The sequence below is a fragment of the Prinia subflava genome, chromosome 9 (genome assembly GCF_021018805.1).
Source record: "Prinia subflava isolate CZ2003 ecotype Zambia chromosome 9, Cam_Psub_1.2, whole genome shotgun sequence".
In the NCBI taxonomy this organism is placed as follows: domain Eukaryota; kingdom Metazoa; phylum Chordata; class Aves; order Passeriformes; family Cisticolidae; genus Prinia; species Prinia subflava.
This window is the reverse complement of record NC_086255.1, coordinates 24,838,518-24,859,606: the sequence shown is the minus strand read 5'-3', so window position 1 is coordinate 24,859,606 and position 21,089 is coordinate 24,838,518. Positions and strand designations below refer to the sequence as shown.

The 21,089-nt window shown below is 40.2% G+C and overlaps 1 protein-coding gene across 1 annotated transcript in view; it reads right to left on the bottom strand.

Moving 5' to 3' along the window:
• SH2D4B (SH2 domain containing 4B) overlaps positions 1-21,089 on the bottom strand; it is a 55,576-nt gene that overhangs the window by 29,487 nt on the left and 5,000 nt on the right. Inside the window, exons 2-4 of the mRNA XM_063405992.1 lie at positions 12,022-12,181; positions 10,814-10,961; positions 3,057-3,201 (exon numbers count right to left, since the gene is read on the bottom strand). Of these exons, the coding sequence (XP_063262062.1) occupies positions 3,057-3,201; positions 10,814-10,961; positions 12,022-12,181 (453 nt within the window). The remainder of the gene's footprint in view (positions 1-3,056; positions 3,202-10,813; positions 10,962-12,021; positions 12,182-21,089) is intronic.

Genomic DNA, 21,089 nt, shown 5'->3' with positions numbered 1-21,089 from the left:
TCAGATAAATATTCATGCTACAGCTTTTCCTATCATGTTTCACAGATTCTTTTTTTGCCTTCACAAAGAGAGATCACACTTAAATAAACTAGAAACCAAATAATGGGGACAGCACACAGAAATGTCCAAAACTAATGAGAATATGTACTCTCTGCTATGCAAGCTTAGTTTAGCTTCTCAGTTTCAAAAATAAGAGTTTTGAACAGTAGACTCTCTGAATAAGTCTTCCACCATTCATCTTTTCCCTTGCTAACCACCATCCCTGCTCAGCTTATTAACTTACACTGCCCTCTAAAATACCCCAGTATATATCTTTTATTTGAAATCCAAGTGTGTAATTGCTCTTACAACATCATTTTTCCTTTTTAGCACCGATTTCTCAAGCTATTCTACATTTGTGATTTAGTATACTAAAAAGCCCTAAAATCATGTATTTCAATTAACACTGTAGTTCTATGGGCCATTATTGTTCTTTGGCAAACAGCAGAAGCAAACTGAACTGAACAACAGAAACTAATATTAGCACCACTTTGCTTATTGCCTTGGCAATAAACAGCTGAGGGATAATGTGATGAGGAGAGATGAATCCCATCACATTCTGAATTCCATCTACTAAACAAATTAATAGTGCCATCATTATCGTTGCTGCATTTCTGTCCCCAGTTCCTGCTCCAGCACTGCAGTTCCCCTGCAGCACTGAGCCCCAGCTCTGTGGAACAGGGCAGGGCTCACTTCAAGGAGGTAACACCCAAAGGAGCCTGCCCTCCTTCTTAATAGGCAGTATGGTCTCCACTGCAGGTTGTAGTGGCACAAATGTAAATATTACATCTGCTTGTAATGCTCTTATGCACTCATGCATTTATTTATTACCTAGAAAAGCTGACTCGTGGACAGCTCTGCCTAACTTCACTAAATTTCCTCTCAGTGCCCCACAGAAACACTTGCAGACAAAATGGAAGGATTACCATAAAAAGAAAAAAATATCTGGAACAGAAATAAAAAATGAAAAATTTGGTGAACCTGAGGTACTAATTAATTTCATAGCAATTTCAGATGTTCCCACTTCCAAATATTTGTTACTGACTATCTGCTGCACATTTTGCCTCCTGCAGTAAAGTTGAGGAAATGGAAAATGTTAATATGCCTGAGGAAATGCAGTGCAAAGTTTGATAGCATAGTCTAAAGCAGCCAGCCACTGGTCTCAGATAAGGCACTAAACACTGCATCTCCCTATCTTCAGCTGTCACACCCATTTGCTAATGGAGCACGGTTCTGAGCCCTCAAAGCAACGGGGATGAATCGACACGCTGAGATAAGCGTAAGAGGATAAACAAGGCTATGGTACACTCTAGTCATTAGTCTGCAGTTAGCTTAATGCTAAATCAATTACTGCTAACAGCATAACTCTGGCAGCATGGAATTTACAGCAGGCTGCAAACCCAGCAGCGAGAGAGGAGGTGCTGAGCTTTTGCTCTGCCCCGGCAGTGCTGCTGCTGCTCAGCAGCCCCAGGCCACCTCTGGGTGAGGGGACAGGCCTGCAGGTACTGAGCACACAGACTGGAGGTGACAGAATTCCTCCAGGGCATACAGAATACCCCAAAGCTTCCACAAGAAAAAGTGCTGGTGGCAGACTATCCCCACCAGCATGTGATGCAGTCACAAGTGCTTTAACAGACCAAAAATGACACTGCAGAACTCATGGTCAATACCTTTCATAGCTTATTTCTGTTCTCCCTCCCTTCTATTGCATTTTTGATGTCTTTCCCTGCATAAACAGCATTCCTCAAGTAAGCAGAGGCAACAGTTTAAAATATCATTAATGCAGTCATTACCTCATTAATGCAGTAGTACAAAAACGATATCCGGCTTTAGTAGTGTTTGTAGTATTTTATTTTATTTCAGTGTAAAGGTAACTTGGGTTCATTGTGTTCTTTTACCAACATGGTTGAAATATGTTTTCTTTCCCTATGTAGTGTCAAAGAAATCCTAAAGTACATAACATTATGCTCTATGCTGGGCTGCCAGCTGATGCTGCTTTTCTGCAGAACTGAAGGGCTACTTTTCCCCAATTCGCTTTAACCTCACAGACCCAAAATACAGAAACTTAGTTTTTCTTTCCATATAAGCATGTACACCTGGATTTAGATAATTCTCCAGAAAATACTTTATTGACAATGTCATATACCGAGGTTTTATTGATCAAAACTAACATACCCTGTTATGAGCTTGGAAAATGGCACCAGTGCATCATATAGATTTAATTCATCTTGTACAGAATCATTCATTATCAGATCAATTCCAGGTAATAGCAATGCAGTAATTAGTCCTCAGGAATTAATGAAGCGATGACTAAAGCCATAAAATAAACTAATTGTATATTTTGTGATATACTCATAATGTGGACCTTTACTTATCTACAGTATTAATGTATACATCTATACAATAATATAGTTGTTTTGTTCCTTATAAGCTTTTAAAAATCACAAAAAAAAAAATATATTAATCACAATTATGATATTCATAAAGAACTTCAGGCTATCTAAAAAGGAGCAGTACTTCCACAGAGTGAGATCATCATCAGGTGTTTTTTTTTTTAGAACAACAATCTAAGGATGATTTACTGTAATCTTTTGGAATGAAGTGAGTTTCAGCATTGGTATCATAGCTTCACCCCACTACCATATGGAAGCAATTAAAATACTGATGAAGACAGATTTTCTCTCTTCAGAGATAGCTGAGGACAAGCTGTCAAAATAACTGTGCCCTGAGTTACTATTACTAAGCCAAAATTGTTAATTAAGTACATTAGACAGAATTTAATGATCTCAGTCATTGTACACAAAAAAATTTTATATAAGCCATTGACACAGATTCAGAAAGAAATCTGAAACTTCTGTTTGTAATTTTAAACTGGCAATTTCCACCAAAATAATACAGCCCCTTGTACTGCTCTAGGTAGAAGAGATTTTTTTGGCCACACCTTCTCCATTCTGCAAGTGTCCCTTTATCTGCTTCCAGAAACACACGAGTGCACTGAGTGAAGGTGCTTTACTCACACTGTTCCTCCCACTCCTGGTCGTCGTCGCTGTGCTGACTGTGCTGCTGAGCTTGCTTCAGGCTCAGGTACAGCTCCTTGGCCCGGATCTCCTCCTGCTGCCTGATCAGCTCCTCACCTTTCTGCCTTTCCTCTTCTTCTCTTTTCTAGAGAGAATGAAGTGAGCCAGAAGTGACTAAAGAGGAATAGTGTGCCAAAAGTTGAGACACTGCTTTGGTGGCTTCCTATCACAGGGAAGCTGCATTACCTTGGACAAATCACAGTCTCTCCTAACTTTGGGCCTCTCACCTCTCACAACAGGCATCACTGAATTTTCCCACCTCTAGGAATTCCTGAGGAGGGTACATTTTGGGACCACAGGTACCACAGGAGTGAGCAATATGTAAGCCTCTAGGATCTGAAAACTATACAGAAACCATTTCATCAGGGGGCATCAAAGCCTGTGCCATCCTCCAGCCCATAAGCAAAGCTTGCTTTAAATCCATGTACCCCCATTGAAGATACTGCTGCCTTCGAGCACTACACACATCATCCTCAGAGCCTTAGGAGTCAGAAACTGATTTACTGCTGTGCTTGCTTTAGTAACTGTCCCAATGTGTCATCATAGCCAACACAGGGAATAATATTTTCCAAAAATTAAGATCACTGCATTCTGGAGGAAAAGGCAGATCCTTCAGCACACAACAGTCACTTTGCAAAATATAGCTAAGAGCAACATGCCAAAAAAGTTCCATTCCAAGAAAGTCTTAAAAGAGATGGAAATCTGAGAAAGATTTCTTCTGCACGTGGCAGAAAAAATATTACCGATAACACAGGAGCCCAATTAATGCAGAACTAGGAATCTGCATCTGTTTTCCAATCAATTTTCCCAAATCCCTTAGGTGGTAAAGAAGCAGATTTAAATCATATAATTTAATTGAAGCCCACAAAAACCTCAAAAGTGAACTTCATTAAGTGTTATTGATATTATTGAAATAACTTGAATCACAAATAAAAACAGTTTTTATTTAATTTTATAATGGAACCAAACCCATACCCGTATGGGTAACAAACTTACAGGCAAGATTTATTTGTAAATCCCTGAGTAGAATCACTCTGAATTACTGTCTTAGTTACCTGACATAAACTATAAGGGAAACCCAAAGTAGGTTGTTGGAAAATGTTAATCTTATCAAATTTCTAGGGTGAAGGTTAAGGGTCCAGTCCTTAATGTTATATGAGTCTATCTATATCTATATGTTATATGATACATATAATATATAGATACATATGTTATAGATATTCTATCTATATATCTATGTTATATGATATATGAACAATACATTAGGCTGCTCTCATTATTTCTGAGAAAGAAAAGCCTAGTGTGTTCTTCAGTCAATTCTAATGCTGCTCTCTTGGATTATTTCTAACATCTCCTACCACTGTTATTTCCTGGCTCCTAAAAACATGAGCTGGGTGGACAGTTCATGATTTTTGAAAAGTCAATTCTTTTAGACAATGCTCATTTCAAAGCCAAGCAGCTTCCTCAGGAAAAAAATTGTCTTTTTTAATATCTTTGTAGAATTAGGGATTGCATATTTTAGCTGTGAGTAAATGGCTCTATTCTCTTCTTGAAAAAATATGAGATCAACTGTTCTTTATTCTTAAGAGGAGAATATTTATTCACTTAGCTTCACTACCTAAAAAAATTCAATACATCCAGTCTATCCTTCAGGAAGATGGACAGACATAGAAGCAATCCTGGGTTATCAGAATATTTTTCTCTTCAACATCTTAAACCACAAGGTAAACCTAAAATAGAGAAGGGGATAAAAAAAAAAATCAATCTCCCTGCTGTTTTCTGAATCACACAAGACTTTTGATCTAAGTTTGGGCTTGTTTTTAAATGTAACTGTTGTTGAAACATTTCTAGTAAAAAGATGAAAGAGTCTAAGAAAAACAAACAAGAAGCCCACCCCCCCCAAAAAAACCCCTAGAATTCAGGTAGAGTTTGAGTTCTTAATGGAAGGCAACAATGCCAACTAAGAAAATCCCACCTTTTAAACTGAGAAGGAGATTTAAGAGACAACAACAAAAACTTAACAAAGCACATGATTCTGAATTCACCAAAATTTCATATAATTTTCCTTTTTACAGAAAGAGGAGATTTAACTTCTATTTATTAAATTAGTGCATAGATGTGCAGGTATGTAGCCCAACTCTTTTGAGGTGTGTGTGAGAAGAAACAATCCTTGCTGGTATGACACAGGAAAGAACAGTCATCCTTTTGTCAAGTATGGCTAAACAGTGTTTGTTTGTATTTAAAATGAACAATGGAACTTTCTACATTTACTCCACTGGAAGAATACAGCAAACAATATTTCTGCTTCTCCCCAGGAATCCAATCCTGCACATCAGAGCTGGGAGTGAAGAGCTGTAATACCTGCAAACACCATCTTCTGCCTGACAGCTGACAGAGATTGTACTCTGTGCCTGACCCTTTCAGCTCTGCCAAAATAATTAGCAAAGTGACAATTCAGTACAGAGTGACAAATTTTTGAGAAATACCAAGCTGCTGAAACAAATCTCACTGGTAATTCAACAGGCAGCAGTAATCCTCTCCAGCCTTTACCCCTCTGGAGAATTTGAACCTGATAAATGATATTATCTATCCTCTGGCAGTTGCGAATTTACCACAAGCTTGTTTCTGTCTATATGTGTCTCATTGTGTTTGATAGCTTTACTAGCTCTAAATAATATTTAATATTAGCCATAGTTAAGTTCTAATGTTTCAGTCCAAGGCAGACAAAAGGAGATGAGGTCATCATTTAGTTTTTGCTGTAGAAAGAGTTAAAAAATACACCGAGGAAAAGGCAAAATAGAGCAGTGAGGTTTTTTTACAGAGGAAAACTGGCCTTCTGACTGCCACAGCTCTTGGGTTCTTTTCTGGGGAGCCTTATGGGATGCAGGGCAGCTGAATGACCACCACCTGCTCAGGACAAAACCCACAAGGTGTACTTGTTCCAACAGCCCTCTCTGAAGCAAATACTGCCGGGATTCTCTCAGTGCTTCAGGCTGGCAGGAGGTGTCCTTGGCAGCCTGAAAGCTGCAGCCAGCCAGCTGCACTGCAGCTGCAGTGAACTCCTGGGCCAGGGCAGACCCTCAGGGCACCCAGAACACAGCTGAGCCCTCGGGGACTCCCTGCTCTGAGGAGGGAAATCTGGAAAGCCCAGGGCCCCCGGCTGCAGGGCAGGCTGCTCTCAGCAAGGCTGACACAGCCAGCCCAGTTCAGAGATCAGGCTTCTCTCCAGACCCACCTGACAGGTGCCAGCAGAGCTCTGAATAACAGCAGAAATATGTCCAACTCCTCCTCAGCCTTTTTCTGAGAAAATTCTCTCACTTGCATCAGAAAAGCAAGTGTTTGCAGAAGCATTATTTTCTTCTCTACTTCCACTGTCTCCAAAGGAACACAGACTTTGCAGCACTTCACTGTGCATGTATTTGCACAGAGACAAATGTAAGAAACACACTCATGCTTTATGCAGAAGCTACAAGATTTCTGCCGTGGATGTGTCCCAGGACGTGCTATTCACACATCTCATTCAAGGAGGTACCAACTTCAATTCACAAAAACCCTGCGTTCCATGAGCTGGAAAACAAAGCCAAGGACCCTTCCTGGCTGGGAGAGATCTGACTTTTACTGCACCTGCTGGAACAGGCTCTGCTCGAGTCATTTGCCATAGATCCAGTGACCATCTACTTAAAGTTTGTCTCTGGACCTTAGAGATTCTTCACAGCTTGAATTCCTAAGGTGTAAGCTACCCTCATTAGTAGCTCAGGTTTTCCCATTTACCCATGGAAAACACCTGAGCTTTGCTAGTTTTTACCAGCAATCCAGATTGAAGACAGTGGCTTTGGAAGCATAATCATTACTGATGTCACTGAGGAAGAGATTTCTCATTCAAATTAATATCAGTTACAAGTAGGATAGAGAAAACCTGAAGACCCAGGTCTCAACCAGAACTAACAGCTGCCTCATTTCCAACATTGTTCAAGAGACAACAGCATAGGAAAAAAAAGAATTACTGATCTGTGGTCACCCAAAAGGAAACAAAATGAAGTATTATTGAATTATTGAAATAACCCAACTAAGGCACTTTCAGAATGAATTGGGTGCTGAACCCCAGCAAGAAGCCGTTGTCATATTCCTGGATTGTAAATATGCTGTCCTTGGGAAAGGGTTCAATGTTTTCTTGGCACAGCAAAGCACAGAGCTGAACTTACAGCTTATTTGCACTTGGAGATAACAGTCCCACTCAAGTGCTTGACGTTTACTTGGAGACAAGAGATTTTTTTCAGATCTAGACAGAATGCTCACTGCTCTATCATAAGAAGCCCACAGTACTCCAAATGGCAATGGTGACAGTTCACTGTATTCCTAAACTCTACATCTGGCAGCAATTTTCTGAAGAAGCAGGTCCACAGCACTTGGGGGCACAGTAAAGCATTCAGACATGTGTTGAAAACTCATCCAAGCTCAATAGAAAATGTATTCTTTCTATTGAGCATAAGGTTAATTAGATATTTCCTGAACAGAAGCACTAATTGTTCTGTTCTCTGAAGGTTGATTCTCAACCCGTCTTCTTTGATGAGACACATTTCATCTCCCAGGGAATTTTTAAGAAGCAATTTAGCTCTGCTGTCAACTGTGCTTATATTATTAAATTTGGCAGGTATCTGATGTTGTCATAAGGACAGTACTTTACTATTAATATTCTCTTGCATTATGTAGACCACATGAAGACTGAATTGAGAGAAGATCTCTTTTATTTCTAAATGTAGTTGAAGGATACCCACCCCTGGCTGGATGACACTCGTATCTTTAATTTGCCTTAGCTCTGCACATTGCTCAGAATCTTAATGACAGCTACTGATAACCATAGAAAATTATGCCTATGATCTCATAACCTTTGTGAATTAGCAAAAAGATTAATGATAGTAATTAGCTTTCTTATTTGTCCTTTGCAATAGGTGCATAAAAGAATAGCTGTCCTTAAACTGCAAAAATAGAGTAGTCAACATTTATATTCTAGCATCATAAATTAAAGACAATTCTGCTTAAGAAACACCAAGGAAAGCAATACTTTTCAAATAGTGTTGGAAAAGGAAATAGGGATCATCACTCACTTTGATATGTAAGATATCATTTATCTAGTGCAGACAGCCCTAATGTCCTGTGATAGGTCAAGAGGAATAAAAGCATCTTAAAAAGGAGTGTTAGTGACACGTATGGTTAGAAATTAAACATGCCAGCAGAAAGGAGACAGTTTCAATTTCCCAAGACAAACTGCTTCAAGAGGATGAAGCATCAGCAGAGCCTGAACTTTCCCTACCTCAGTCTGGAGACCTCTTTAAACATGGTCTGGTCATCATCACAGAAGGACGATTAGCAGTGCATTAAATATTTTAAAGTTGTTGAAGTGAGCTTGCCTAGAACACATCTGCACAAAATTCCACACTCTTCATTTTATTACTCCTGTGATACATCAGTAGATTCATTCATTCATCTTTTTCCCTGTACCTTAGCTGTATTCCCTTCTTGCAATTGGATGTGGATGCCAGAAACAATTTTCTTTTCCTGTCTAGATACCATGCACAAGGTACAAGATCTGATCTTTCAAGAGCAAGTAACAGACAAGCTGCTTTTCTGAGTAGCAAAGGAGTGGTGTGCAAGTACCAGGAATGAATCCTGCATTTGGATCTCTGCTGGTGGAACCCTGTCAGTACAAGTCTCTCCAGACAGATCTCAAATTATAGACCTAATTGAAGAGCCAATGCTGGAAGTGGAATTAGACTCTGTTGTTGGATTAATACAGGAAATGTTGGGAGAACTCGATAAAGGGCATTTTAAAAAACAATCACTTGCATCATATCATGTTCCCAAACTAATTCTTTGAATCAAAGATTTCTTTTCTGCTGGGCCTTCTTTTGAAAACTTTGGTCCATTTATCTAAATTTTTGCAAATTCTGTCTTCAGATGCTTGATTTAAGAGAAACCATGGAGAAAGAAAGGATTGCCACTTGCTTCATAGAATAAATATGTTGGCAACTTTAGGAAGAGAGATAAAGAAATCCTGGCCGAAGTTAAGTATTTGAAACTCAAAGCAGAAACTGAACCATAATCTCATCCCACTTCCAGCAATGTTCCTTGCTCCTACCAGGCACACAGCTGGATGGAGGACACCTGCTCTTGTCCTGGGAAACACTGGAAACAGAGATCACTGTGACATTACCTTTCCATCAGCTTGGAAATGAGCAGAATCTGGTGCCATTCCTTTTAATTGTATGAACAACTAGCTTTCCTTAAAGCTATGAATACTGGCCATGGAAAGTCTCAGAAGTTGCTCACTCTGCACTTTGAAAATTCTCTTTGAAACAGAACAGTAACAGTGAGCTTGTGGACATTTTCCCATCAAGTGTCCTGTAAATCAGCCACAGAGGTATAAGTGAACACTCTGTCAGCCTTTGTTCAAGAGGGCTTTACTTCCCAGAGAGCAGAGGAAAGTGTTTAATTAGTTGCTCTGCTCATTATTCATACATTAATAAAGCACTTGAAAGGTATACTTTCATTACTCATTGACATCAAATTTCAAAGGCCCCATTTTCTCCTGTGAATTCAAATTAATTGTGCAGAGGTAAATCAGCAACTCTGTGCAGCCTCCTCTGCAGGAACCACCCTGGCTTTGTGCTCCCCAACCACCTCAAATCCCAGGCCCACAGTCTGCAGAGTGACAAGAAATTTGCTGTTTGCAATCAAACCACAGACACTTAACACTGAGTTTTCAGCATTCCTCCCATCACAGAGGGACATGGGAAAAGTCTATCTCAGCTTTCCACACCTTAAATCACCAGGAAATCACCTTAAGTACCAGGAAAAAAGGAGGGACAGAGCCAGCTGTCAGCAGGGGAGAGGAGTGTGGATGGAAGTGACTGCATCCTCGGAGTCAGATTTTCCACAGGCTTTCTCCATGGAAACTCAGTCTCAGCAATCGTGTGCACTCCCAGCCTCAGGGGGCTCTCATGACTTCTCTGTACGCTGAACCCATTGTATTTTACTTTCTCATTTTTAAACAAGTTTTTATTTTTATCAAGTAATATAAAGGGGTGAACAGAGCCATTTCCTATTTAGTTTTGAAATTGCTATTATCAACTAGAAAATGTGAAAAAAAATTATTTCCAACAAGCATTAAAATACTGCAACTGAGCTCATAGAAAGTTCATCATGAAGTCAATAAAAATCAGGCAAATGAACTCCCAGCAAAGCCAACTGGACTTTTTCCGTATGTTGAGTAGGGGAAGGATCCACCCCTTATTATTTTGAAGGAAGTAGTGACACAATTTTGAAGTTCATTATGTGAACAAACTCATCCAAAATACACAGAATACATTCAAGCAAACTAACTTAAAATGAGATCTTCCCCAATTGTACATTATTTTCCCCAGGATGATTCACCCAGCACAGCTGACTGAACAATTCTGTTAATGTGTGAGCTGAATAACCAGTTTGATTGTTCTGGCACTTCTGAATGAGACCTGTAATTTTTTCTCATCGCTCACCCAGCTGTTCTGCTGAACACCATGGAGCTATCTGTATATTCCAGAAGGAAAAATTACAACTCTGGATTTTAAAGCTTATTAATAAGCATGCACTGAAGGTGACAAGAACTGTGAATCAATACCAAAACACAATTAAGAAAACCTAAATTGCTCTATGCAAACCTTCAGCTCCTCCTGAATTTTTTCTTCCTCCAGTTTGGCTGCTTTCCGATCCTCCATTTCTATTTTCCATTTTTCTGCCACTATTCTGGCTTTTTCTTGAGCCATAGCATCACGGAATTTCTTTGTTATTTCAGCTTCCTTTTGTCTCCTTCAGAAAAGGATGTGAGAATAAAAATTTAATGCACTAATTTTATTCAATCGATGATCAATACTTACTCACTGGTTGCAATAAATAATTAGCATAAAACTTCATGGAAAGATGCAAGTAAAGAATTAAAATGTATTTAACAAGAGACCTACCACAAACCATATTTGAAGAAACCATCCAGAAAGCAGACAATTTAAAAATTTTGAGAAATTACTAATTTAAATAGCACTTCTAAGTTAGACAAGGACTTCTTGGATGTCTTTAAGTCATACCTTATATTTTTCTATTAGTCTATAGAAGCATGGTTGGGAATTTATTGCCTTTCAAATACTAGTACAAATGTATCTCAAATTCTTATGCTAGAGTGTTTATTAGCACTGACAATGTAAAAGGAATTCAGAGCACAGGTTGAAGGTTTCAATCTCTGCTTAAATATGCAAGCATTCAAAGCAAGAATAATCTCATATAGAAAACGATAACATAGAATAACCTGATATTTAAGCAGTCACTTTTCAGTGCTGCACTAGAAAGGGAAGTGTGTGAGGCAGGTGACCTAATTCCTAACAGTATCAAGCATCAAAACACTTTTCTATCTCCCCCAAAGCTGGAAGGACCCTGCATGGCACTTTGTATAATGAGTTTTTGAACTGCTGGAACAAGAATTAATACAAGCAAAATGCAAATAAAACCAATTTCAAAAAGCATTTTGTATACCAAACCCCCATTGTGGGCTCAGAACTGCGATATAACGAACATATCTAATTTAATCATCTCAAAACCAGACTGCTTCATTTTTCTTTATTTACAGGCCGGTAAACGGCTTAGCTAAATTCCCAAGAGAGAAAAGTTGGCATCGCTTTTTTTGCAAACAAGGGTTTTTGGCTTTCAATATCCAATAAAAACAAAACTACATTTTTAACACGCTGAGAACCTGACAAAACAAGCGAAAGCAAAGGTTCACAGAGCATACTCACCAGTTTTACCCACCATTACCTGCCTCCCCTATACAAGGTCATGCCTGCCGTTATGCCAAGTGGACCCTGAACTCTTAAATCCTCACCATAGCTCTTCTGCCTCCTTCTGTGCCTGCAGCCTGGCCCGCTCTGCTATCAGCTCCTCTGAGATCTGCTCGTAGGGTTTGTCCCCCGGGGCTTCTCCCATCACCCAGACCCACACCTCGCCGTCCTGGCCCCGCAGCCACTGCACGCGCTTGCCGTTACCTGCAACAGCCAAGAGCAGACCAAAACCTCAGCACTGCCTCCAGCCCCGCACAAACCAACGAGAAAGGATGGGAAACCTTCAACTTAGAAAACGTTAGGCTTGCAATTTACTGCTCGGAAGAAAACGTTGCTGGGAGGTCCGATGAAATCTTCAGATTTGACCAAATCTGGTCAAATGCTGGGGCAAAAAAAATAAAAAGGTTTTTATCCTGCGGATTACCCAATCTTTAAAGACTCACTGTCCCACAAAAATAAAAACTATTAATTCAGGCATGCATTTCCCAGAATTCCAGTATTATAATCCCTTTTTAATGGCTATATTTCCTTGCTTCACTCAGCAAGGAATGAATGAAGAGAGTGAAAGAAGAGATGGGGCAAAACCACTAACATTGTGTCACATTGGTACATTACGTGACTAAAAATGCTCTGTGCACAGAGAACGTTGAGTGTTGAACAGGTAGAGAGACTTCATGGGAACACCTTCAAAGAATCCAGGAATTTCCTGCTCCCACTGGTGAGGCAGGAGTTTCAGGGACTTTGCATACTCAGAGCACACCACTCAGTGCTGCAGAGCCTATTCTGTTCACATAGGCAATTGAAAGGGATTAAATTTCTGGTTCAGTTTCCGTGACACAAACCACACAAAAATCTATGGTTACTGTGTTGACAGAGTGATTTTAACAACACCAAAGAATGCCTGAGAGCTCTTGACAAAACAGACTGCATTTGGTGAACCATCAAGTACAAGAACCAGCTACAGGACTACAAAGGGCACTAGATTAGATCCTACCTGAACACATTTTAATAGTTATTTACACCACCTGACTTAGTGTGGTTTGGTCTCTTCCTTCTGCATTTATAGATACAACTGTCAAATACTGTAAGCAGTTTAGAATAATAAGGAATAATAATAAGGAATTTGTAGAAACACCTCTTATGCATCAATTTTTATGTTTTATTTCTTGCAAATTTGGTGAAACTGTCCTCCACAAAAGGAGATTCTGCCACAAAGATGACTGCCAAGATGGACAGTGGATCTATTTTAAAGAGTTCTGACTACAAGACCAGAAAGAGTCAGCAGTTTGCATCATCCCCTGTATATTTCAGTCCCCTAGATTGCATCCTCTCACCCAAACATTGATATGAGAAAATTCTGCATCACAACATATCTTCTAAAAAGATCCTTGTCTCATTTGAAAACAGAAAGAAATGGACAGGGCCCCATTTTCCTAAGTAGTTTTTCTCCAGTGTTCCCATAAGATTTAAGATAAACCTGTCCTATTTGAACAGGCAGGCTTTGCCTCCACTTTTCCTCCATCTCTCTCTACAAGCATCAGCTTAGCTACTCTCACCTTCAGCCACCACTTGTTCTGTGTGAGGACATATCCATTTAACCGGATTAAGTTTCCCAATGCACAATCAATAAAGTGTTTCTGACATGCCAGGCTGAAGGCAGAAATCTGCAGGAGGAAGTGGAGTGGGGCTGTTGACAGCAGCAGTGTCAGTGCCAGCCCACACTCACAAGTGTTGACAATCCAGACTGAAGGCAGCGAGGGGATCGGATCTCGCCATGAAAGCTAATATTCTGTGTCAAATTGGAAAATGTAATTTATACGAATCCCCAGCATTGGCCTTAACGGTACTAACATCAAAGAGAGGTGGAAATTTAAGCTAATAGTGTTTTCCTTCAATAACTCTCAAAAGCATTTGCTCTTTCACAGTCTATCAGATTATGTCTCAGGTTATAAATGTGAATGTGTTTCATTGTGGTTCTTATTCTGTACATTTCTGTGTTCCTGTCAACACAACATTTATGTTGTGTATTTTGGATGCAGCATTAGAATCCCCATCTGCTGAGACCTAACTGGCCATCTCACTACTTGCCTGCAAGGTTTTCACCTACTGCATTTCATGGTAAAGTATCTTGAGAAGTATGGAATTTCCCAGGAGGACCAAAGGCAGTTTTTGTTTTAAAAGCACAGCATGTTCTTCTTTCTTGTGAGGAATTTGAATATTCTAGTTGCTCTCCTTTATTTAGTACTTCAAAGAAAACATTGCAAACAACACACCTTGTATTAATTGACCTGTACCAGAACTGGTGGATAAAAAATACTACTCCAGTTCTGAGACAATTTCCTATTTCTGTTCATTTATGAGCTTATCAGAGGGAACCAGGAAAAAAAAAAAACTTTTCAAGTAAGCAGACAAATTTTATCTTTGCTTTTCTCAAGGTTTTCTGTGCTAAAAGTTTATTAATATGTTTCTCAAAGGCACAACTTACCATTGCAACCCAGCCTGATAAAACAAATAGCTGACTTGTAGACCTGTCTTGAGAAATTGTTCTCTTCTTTTAAAACAATGGATCTTTTTAATAAAGCTCTAGGCAGTAGATGTATAAACTCCTTTGAAATCATCAGTATAATATATTGTTGGTTCAGCACTACACACAGTACAGAACTCTACTGTGTATGCATAAAGTATATATTCAAATAAAATTCAGGCTGAAAGATTTGTGTATTAAAAAAATCTGGCAATTTTAACCTTCAGCATTAAAGAAATAGACACCCATATAAACAATTTTAAAACAATTCAACTTGAACACCTGCCTTAATTCAGATTGTTTTCTCTACAAGAAAAGAAGGCTTTTTCACATCAAACCATTGAATTTACTTCAAGAAATCACTCCGATGCAAACCTTCCCTTAAACCTCTGCTCCCACAAAGCTGCAGCTGGGCTTCACAATCTGATCATAAAACTCAGTAGTTTCTCAGCACAAAATAACACCAAAAAGGAGTGTGCAGAAAAAAAAAAGCACCTCAGGAAGAAAATCTGGCACTGTGAAAACAATTTCTGCCATACAAAACGCATCTGCAGCCTTCAGAACCACATTCACAGTGAGAGGGTCAGTTCTTCTAGGCTAACGATATTTTAAACTACAGAACCTATGGCAAGATCAAAAAAGCCCAGAAAATTGTTTTCCCTAACACTTGTAGGAAACTAGTGTTGTCTGCTTTGCAAGCAGAGAATTACCACTACTGAGGGGTGATTATAACAAAATAATTCCTGCTTTAAAGTGCCTCTCAAGTATTACATTTTTTTATAATTTATAATTTTTAAATTATAAGTCTTTCAAAATAAGGTTTTTTTAATACACTTTATTTCCAAATGAAAGAGAAATACACAAAAAAAGAAAAATTCAACTAACTGTAAAAGGAAAAGACAGGTCCTGACTAAACAAATTTGAAATATAGATGAGAGGGAGGCAAGAGAACCTCATGTTTCCTGCTCAGCAGCAGACTTCTGAGCCCAGTCACAAAGCCTAATGCAGAGCCAGGAAACAAAAATTAAATCCCTTGAGCCCTGGTCTTGTGCCTTGACCACAAAAAAGTATTTTTTTCTTCTTGGAGAGACTGTGGCAGGCTGCAAATTATAACCCTTAGGAAGCAGTGGACATCAGAGTTAGTCTGGACTGGAGAGTAGAAATGGAAATATTTTAGGAACAAGCACTGCTTTATCAGGAAAACTTACTGAATAATTTACTAGGTCTTCCCCATCCCTGCCCTTCAGATCAATGATATATCAGCTTTAATATTCTGCCATTTTTCACCTAAAATAACTTTGCAGCACCAGAAGAAGACAACAAACTTTTGAAGTTCTTTTTACCTGAAGGTCGTGCATGAATCAGTATCTCACCTGGAGCTCAACCTACACCCATACTGCTTGGAGACCAGAAAAGTGGCTTCTGGCTCCTTACTGCAGACAAAAGCCAGGTCACAAAATGCAAAATCAGGTCTCTAAAATTCGCAGCACAAAGGGATCACAGTGAAAACTTTCTTGGAGACCTAAAGCCAGAACCAACAGCAACTCAAGTTTATACATATAAACACACACAATCAAAAATAAGACCAAATCATGTTTTCTTTTTGTCTGTTGTTTGCACAGTCAATTCTATAACAGCAACAAAAGTGTAAAACAAGGCCCTAGAGAGCAATAGGAGACTCAAGCTCTCACTACAAGGATTATTACGAGGCTGTGCCAGCAGCACTCGTGATCCCATCACAGAGTGCTGCAGTGCCACCAGGAGCTGAGCCATGGGGCACCACAGGCTGCTCTCTGTGCTGCCCCAGGGCCACCAGGGCATTGTCACCTCATCCCTGCCATGGCCAAGCACTGCCACCAGCCCTGCCTGCATACCTGGGGACAGAGAGAAGCCCCACAGCTGCTGGGGACAGGAGGAACCCAGCTGTGTGCAGAGCTCGGGCTGCACTGCCTTCCAGCCCCATCAGCTCAGCCCTCCACGTTGTGTCTGAGGCTTGGAACAAACACAGCCATGGCAAGGAGAGCTGGGCCTCACACTGCCTCTGCCAGCTGGAACACAGGGGCTGAGCCACTCGCTGGGTTTAGGGCTCTTGGGCTCCTTTTTTACATCTACAAATGAAAGTGCTTTGGAAATAATGGGCATTAGAGCAAACAGAATACTGCTGAGTCAGCTTCCTTTCTCAAAGCTTGGCCACCATTGCTTCAACAGGCAGAGCATCCCCAGCAATTCCCATTTGTGATCCATCCCCAGTGTTTACATGGAGCTATTCCAAGGAGCTAGAGGCCTGGGATGGTGTCAGGATTCCCAGCTGTGCCAGCACCCAGTCTGCCTTAGTCCAGCAAAATAACAGAGAGCACCAAGCACGCTCCTGCCTTTCCATCGTAGGGAATTCCACAGGCTGTAAACTCAGAAAATTATATGATCTCTGATTTATAATCTCAGAACCACGGGACAGCATTCAAATTCTGCTGAATGTTGTACTAAAGAATCTGCTATTTCCATGAACAGCCTTGTTTCTCTGGGCTTCCCACCATAATTCCCCTGCATGGAAGCCACAGATCTCTACAACAGCAATTGACTGTCCTCCATCACCCGCTGGGAAGCTGTGTAGTCACACAAGTATCTTTTGATTCTCTACAGAAAACATCTCTATTCTTTTCTCTCTCTGGGCTAGAAAAAAAAAATCCTCATGAAATTTATTCTGCATTTGAAGTAGGCTGCATGTGCATTAAAAGCCGATCAGCCTGATCTACTTTTGCCATGGAGAACTGAACCATAGCTCGTGGAGTTTGCTGTGTTTGTAGGACTGTGGTTTTCTGTTCTTCTGCAATTCAAGTATCTGGTGTACTCTGGTCCAAACACAGTGCCCTTTACTTGAGATTTCTTGACTTTCCAAGCAAATTATTTTTATGGCTTCTTTAAAGTAGAGGCTTGAACTTTGTTAGTCTGCAGGGTAGATGAGGTTCCATTCAGAGTTTCATTAGCTAGAGGACATGTGTTAGAAGCGCATTGATTAGGATGAAAATGAGGATGTGAGCTTGAGGCTGTTCTCAATTCCTTGAGCTTAGCCAATATAAGCATTGAATTATCTTTTTTTTTTTTTTTACAAACACACAGATTTTCACTTCTTTCTAAGGAGAAAACCTAGGAAATTACTGTAAATGTTTTGGAGAGACTATTGAAAGGACAGAATGCACTTCTCAAAACATTAACTGCTGTAAATCCATTAAGATACACAGAGAATAACTAGATGGTAATGAGGAAAGTAATGAAAATAACATCATCCCACAATAAACTGAAGATCTGCAATTAATTTGTACTCTGCCCTGCTAATAGTCATGAGAGCATAGATTCCCTTTTTTCCCAAAACACATTCAAAAACCCCTTTCATTTCAATTCTTAAGAAGAATGGGAAAAATTCTGCCCCTAACATTTCAATTTACACACCTTAGAATTTCAACACTATGTTATGTGCCTTTCTGTTTAGGGGAGGATTTGCAAAGGGAGAAAGAAATTCAGCTGATTGCATTAATATATCAATAAGGGTTGCAGGATTTCAGCATTGCTGAAAAATCAGCCTTTTATGGCTCTCCAGCTGCTTCCTGATCATATAACAAACTCAATCTTCTGTTTATGGAATTACAGCCTGTTTCCATGGAAATAATTATGCTGCAATAAACCCCTGCAGGATCAAATAAAGGAAGAGTGACTGAAGAGAGCAAATATTAAGGGAGGAAGCAGTTACTCAGATAAGACTCTGGTAATTAACAAATGTAGCAGGGATAACTGCACACAACACTCAAAGGTAAGTGGGTTTGCATTAGGACATGGTATGTATGTATGCAACGTATACACAGAGGTTTGCATGTTAGAAAGCAAAAAGAAGAAGAAAAAAGAAACACAGAAATAAAATGGCTATTTAAGTGGCATCTATCCAGTATGTGCCAAATAATTTTGTGGCTCCCTGGCCAAGGCACACTGCTACATGTAACAATTTAGTATTTGGCCCAATTTCAACCAGGTGATAACATTTCAAAACTCATTCATAAAGACATTATTCTAACTCTTTGTATAATCTAGAGGCAGCCTCTTCTCTGTCCACTTTAATGGCTGACCCTTTCACTGTAAACAGCATAAAAACATAGGTAAACATCAGAGGAAATGGAAGGTTTTAAAATCATTCCCATCAGTATCACTCATTTGAGATATTTTCTTCATTAAAAAACATCAAGAACATAGCACCATCTTTTCTGATTCTTATCCAAACTGAATCTTGCAAAGTGTAAAAAGCTATATATAGGGCTTGGTTTCTCACACAGGCCTACCACAAAGCTTCCAGGTTTTCCCTTTGAGAATAGAATAAAATAAAACGAAGTCTGCATGGCTGCTTCAGGGTCTGCTGGAAACCCAAAGCAGGAGGCTGAGGGTTCTGGGTGACAGAATGAACAGGGAAATGTGGCTCATTTTGTGCACCAGGCTCTCCTGATTAATGCAGTGTGGCAGGTTTGCACTGACTCCTTTTGTCAGGCACACACACAAGCAGGGAGAATTACACCTTGTAGTGAGGCTTTTTAGCACCACAGCAAAGGAGTGGACTAAAGGTTATTGAATTGCCATCAGAGTCTGGTTAAATCCACCGCTGACTTGAACATACTGAGTTTTCCTGTACCTTCCAAATCCTGCTCTCAAAACCTGCTTCCTTTGTCCTTGAATGGTTTAATCATTTATGTTAAAAAATGGCAAAATCAGCAAGAAAATATTGGATTAGCTTGGGCAAATCCATTCTCTCCTTGGCCACAGTCCTGCCCTCTTTCCATCTCAAGTATTCATGAGCCTGCAGACAGTCACAGCCTCACACCACCACCAGGGCACAGCACTGCTGTGTGCAGACAGGCAGAGGAGCACAGCAGTGCCCTCCGTGCCCAGCTCCACTGGCCCAGCAGCCTCTCAAAGAGTGCCTGATGCCAGGTGAACCAGGGACAGGAGCACTGAGGGCTGCACATGTGCAGGAGAGGGGCCCAGGTAGGCAGCAATGTCCTGCTGTCACTTTTCTGCAAAGCAGAGGAGTCAGCTGCAGGACAAGAGGTAAAATCAAAAAGCAGACTTATGGCTGATCACAGGAGTGAGAGGAGCCCCTCTGGATTTGTTCCCTCTGGTGCATACCTAGGTCACCCAGCAGCTGGAGGTCTCTTAGCCCCAAGTGCAGAGAACTGAGTTCAGAAGCTGCTCTCTGACCCTGCCTCAGCACTCAGACACTCCAGGCACGGGCCCTGAGCAGCTCAGCTCTGGCCCAAGGTACAGAGCTCTAACAAAGCTGCAGCATGTCTCCAGCTTCTCCACATGGTGTGTGTTACATTAAAACTTAGCCAATGACTTCAAATTAGGTGGCTCAGGCCCCTAACAAAGCTTGTTTTAATGTTCTGGCTCATGCTCTCTTGTCACTTTTCCATCCGTATCTGAACTGGAAACAAAGGACAGGACTCTACAGGATTCAACGCCACGTAATGCCAGAAATTTCAGGAATACTGAGGTCTGATGTCTCTGCTTAGACCCATATCCAGTGATACAGACAAAGAGACACTGAACAGTGACAGGAGCTTGTCTCCACAGGAGATAAAATCTTAGCTAAGTATTACCAGGGCCTGCAGAGGCCTGAGCATAAATAAGGAATACATTTCCAAGTTCAAAGTCAGAAAAAATGTCACTGCATGTCCACCCACTGGAACACCTGCCCACTCACTGGCCTTCCTCTGACATTGATGTATTCTCCAGCCATCCACTTGGGATATTTGAAATACTTGCTTCCAAACAGCATCATCTATTCTCTAATGATTTTCTAACACAAATGTCATTTAGATAGATAAATTATTTCCTAGCCATGCTGTGATTAGCTTACCCAATTTTCTCCCAGCTACTCTTGTTAAGGACAGGTAAATAAGAGAGTTTACAAATAGCTCCTGTCTAAGCACCGAGAGCTGCAGTTCACAATGAATAAATATAAATAACAGCAGAAATGCTATTGAAGTAACAGCAGCAGAGCAGCATTATCTCCCCTCCCACATGACTGTCCTTCAGCTACCTAATGCTCAATAGTTTTTGAGATCTCATTTTGGGAATGCTGACAGTTCTGGATACTGCATCAGTGTCGAAACCCAAATTGGCAGGGTCTTCTGCTTCCTCCCAGCTCAGCTGCAGTGGCTAAAGGGCTCCTGCCTAATCACACAAATATGTTTCTTTGCAAATTGAAAAGCTGCCTGTCAGTCAATTCTCAGAAAATCCCACAAGGACCTTGAAATTTTGAGGATACTTCTCTCAGTGATTTTAGCACAGTAAGAACAAACAAACTGTTTTATTACAATGAAGATGGTATGTTCCAGAAACATCTGCCTAGGAGCAATTTGTCAGTGAACTGAAGATAGACCTCCAAGAAATCAGCTCACCTGTGATGCTATTCCAGCACTGGCCAGCAGTCGTTATTTAATTAAAGTTACAAAAGATTTCCTTTACCTTGAATAAGCTCCCTAAACACTGTCTTTTTGGGAGGACCCACATGATGTTCAAATTCTACTAATAATTTTAGGCAAGGTA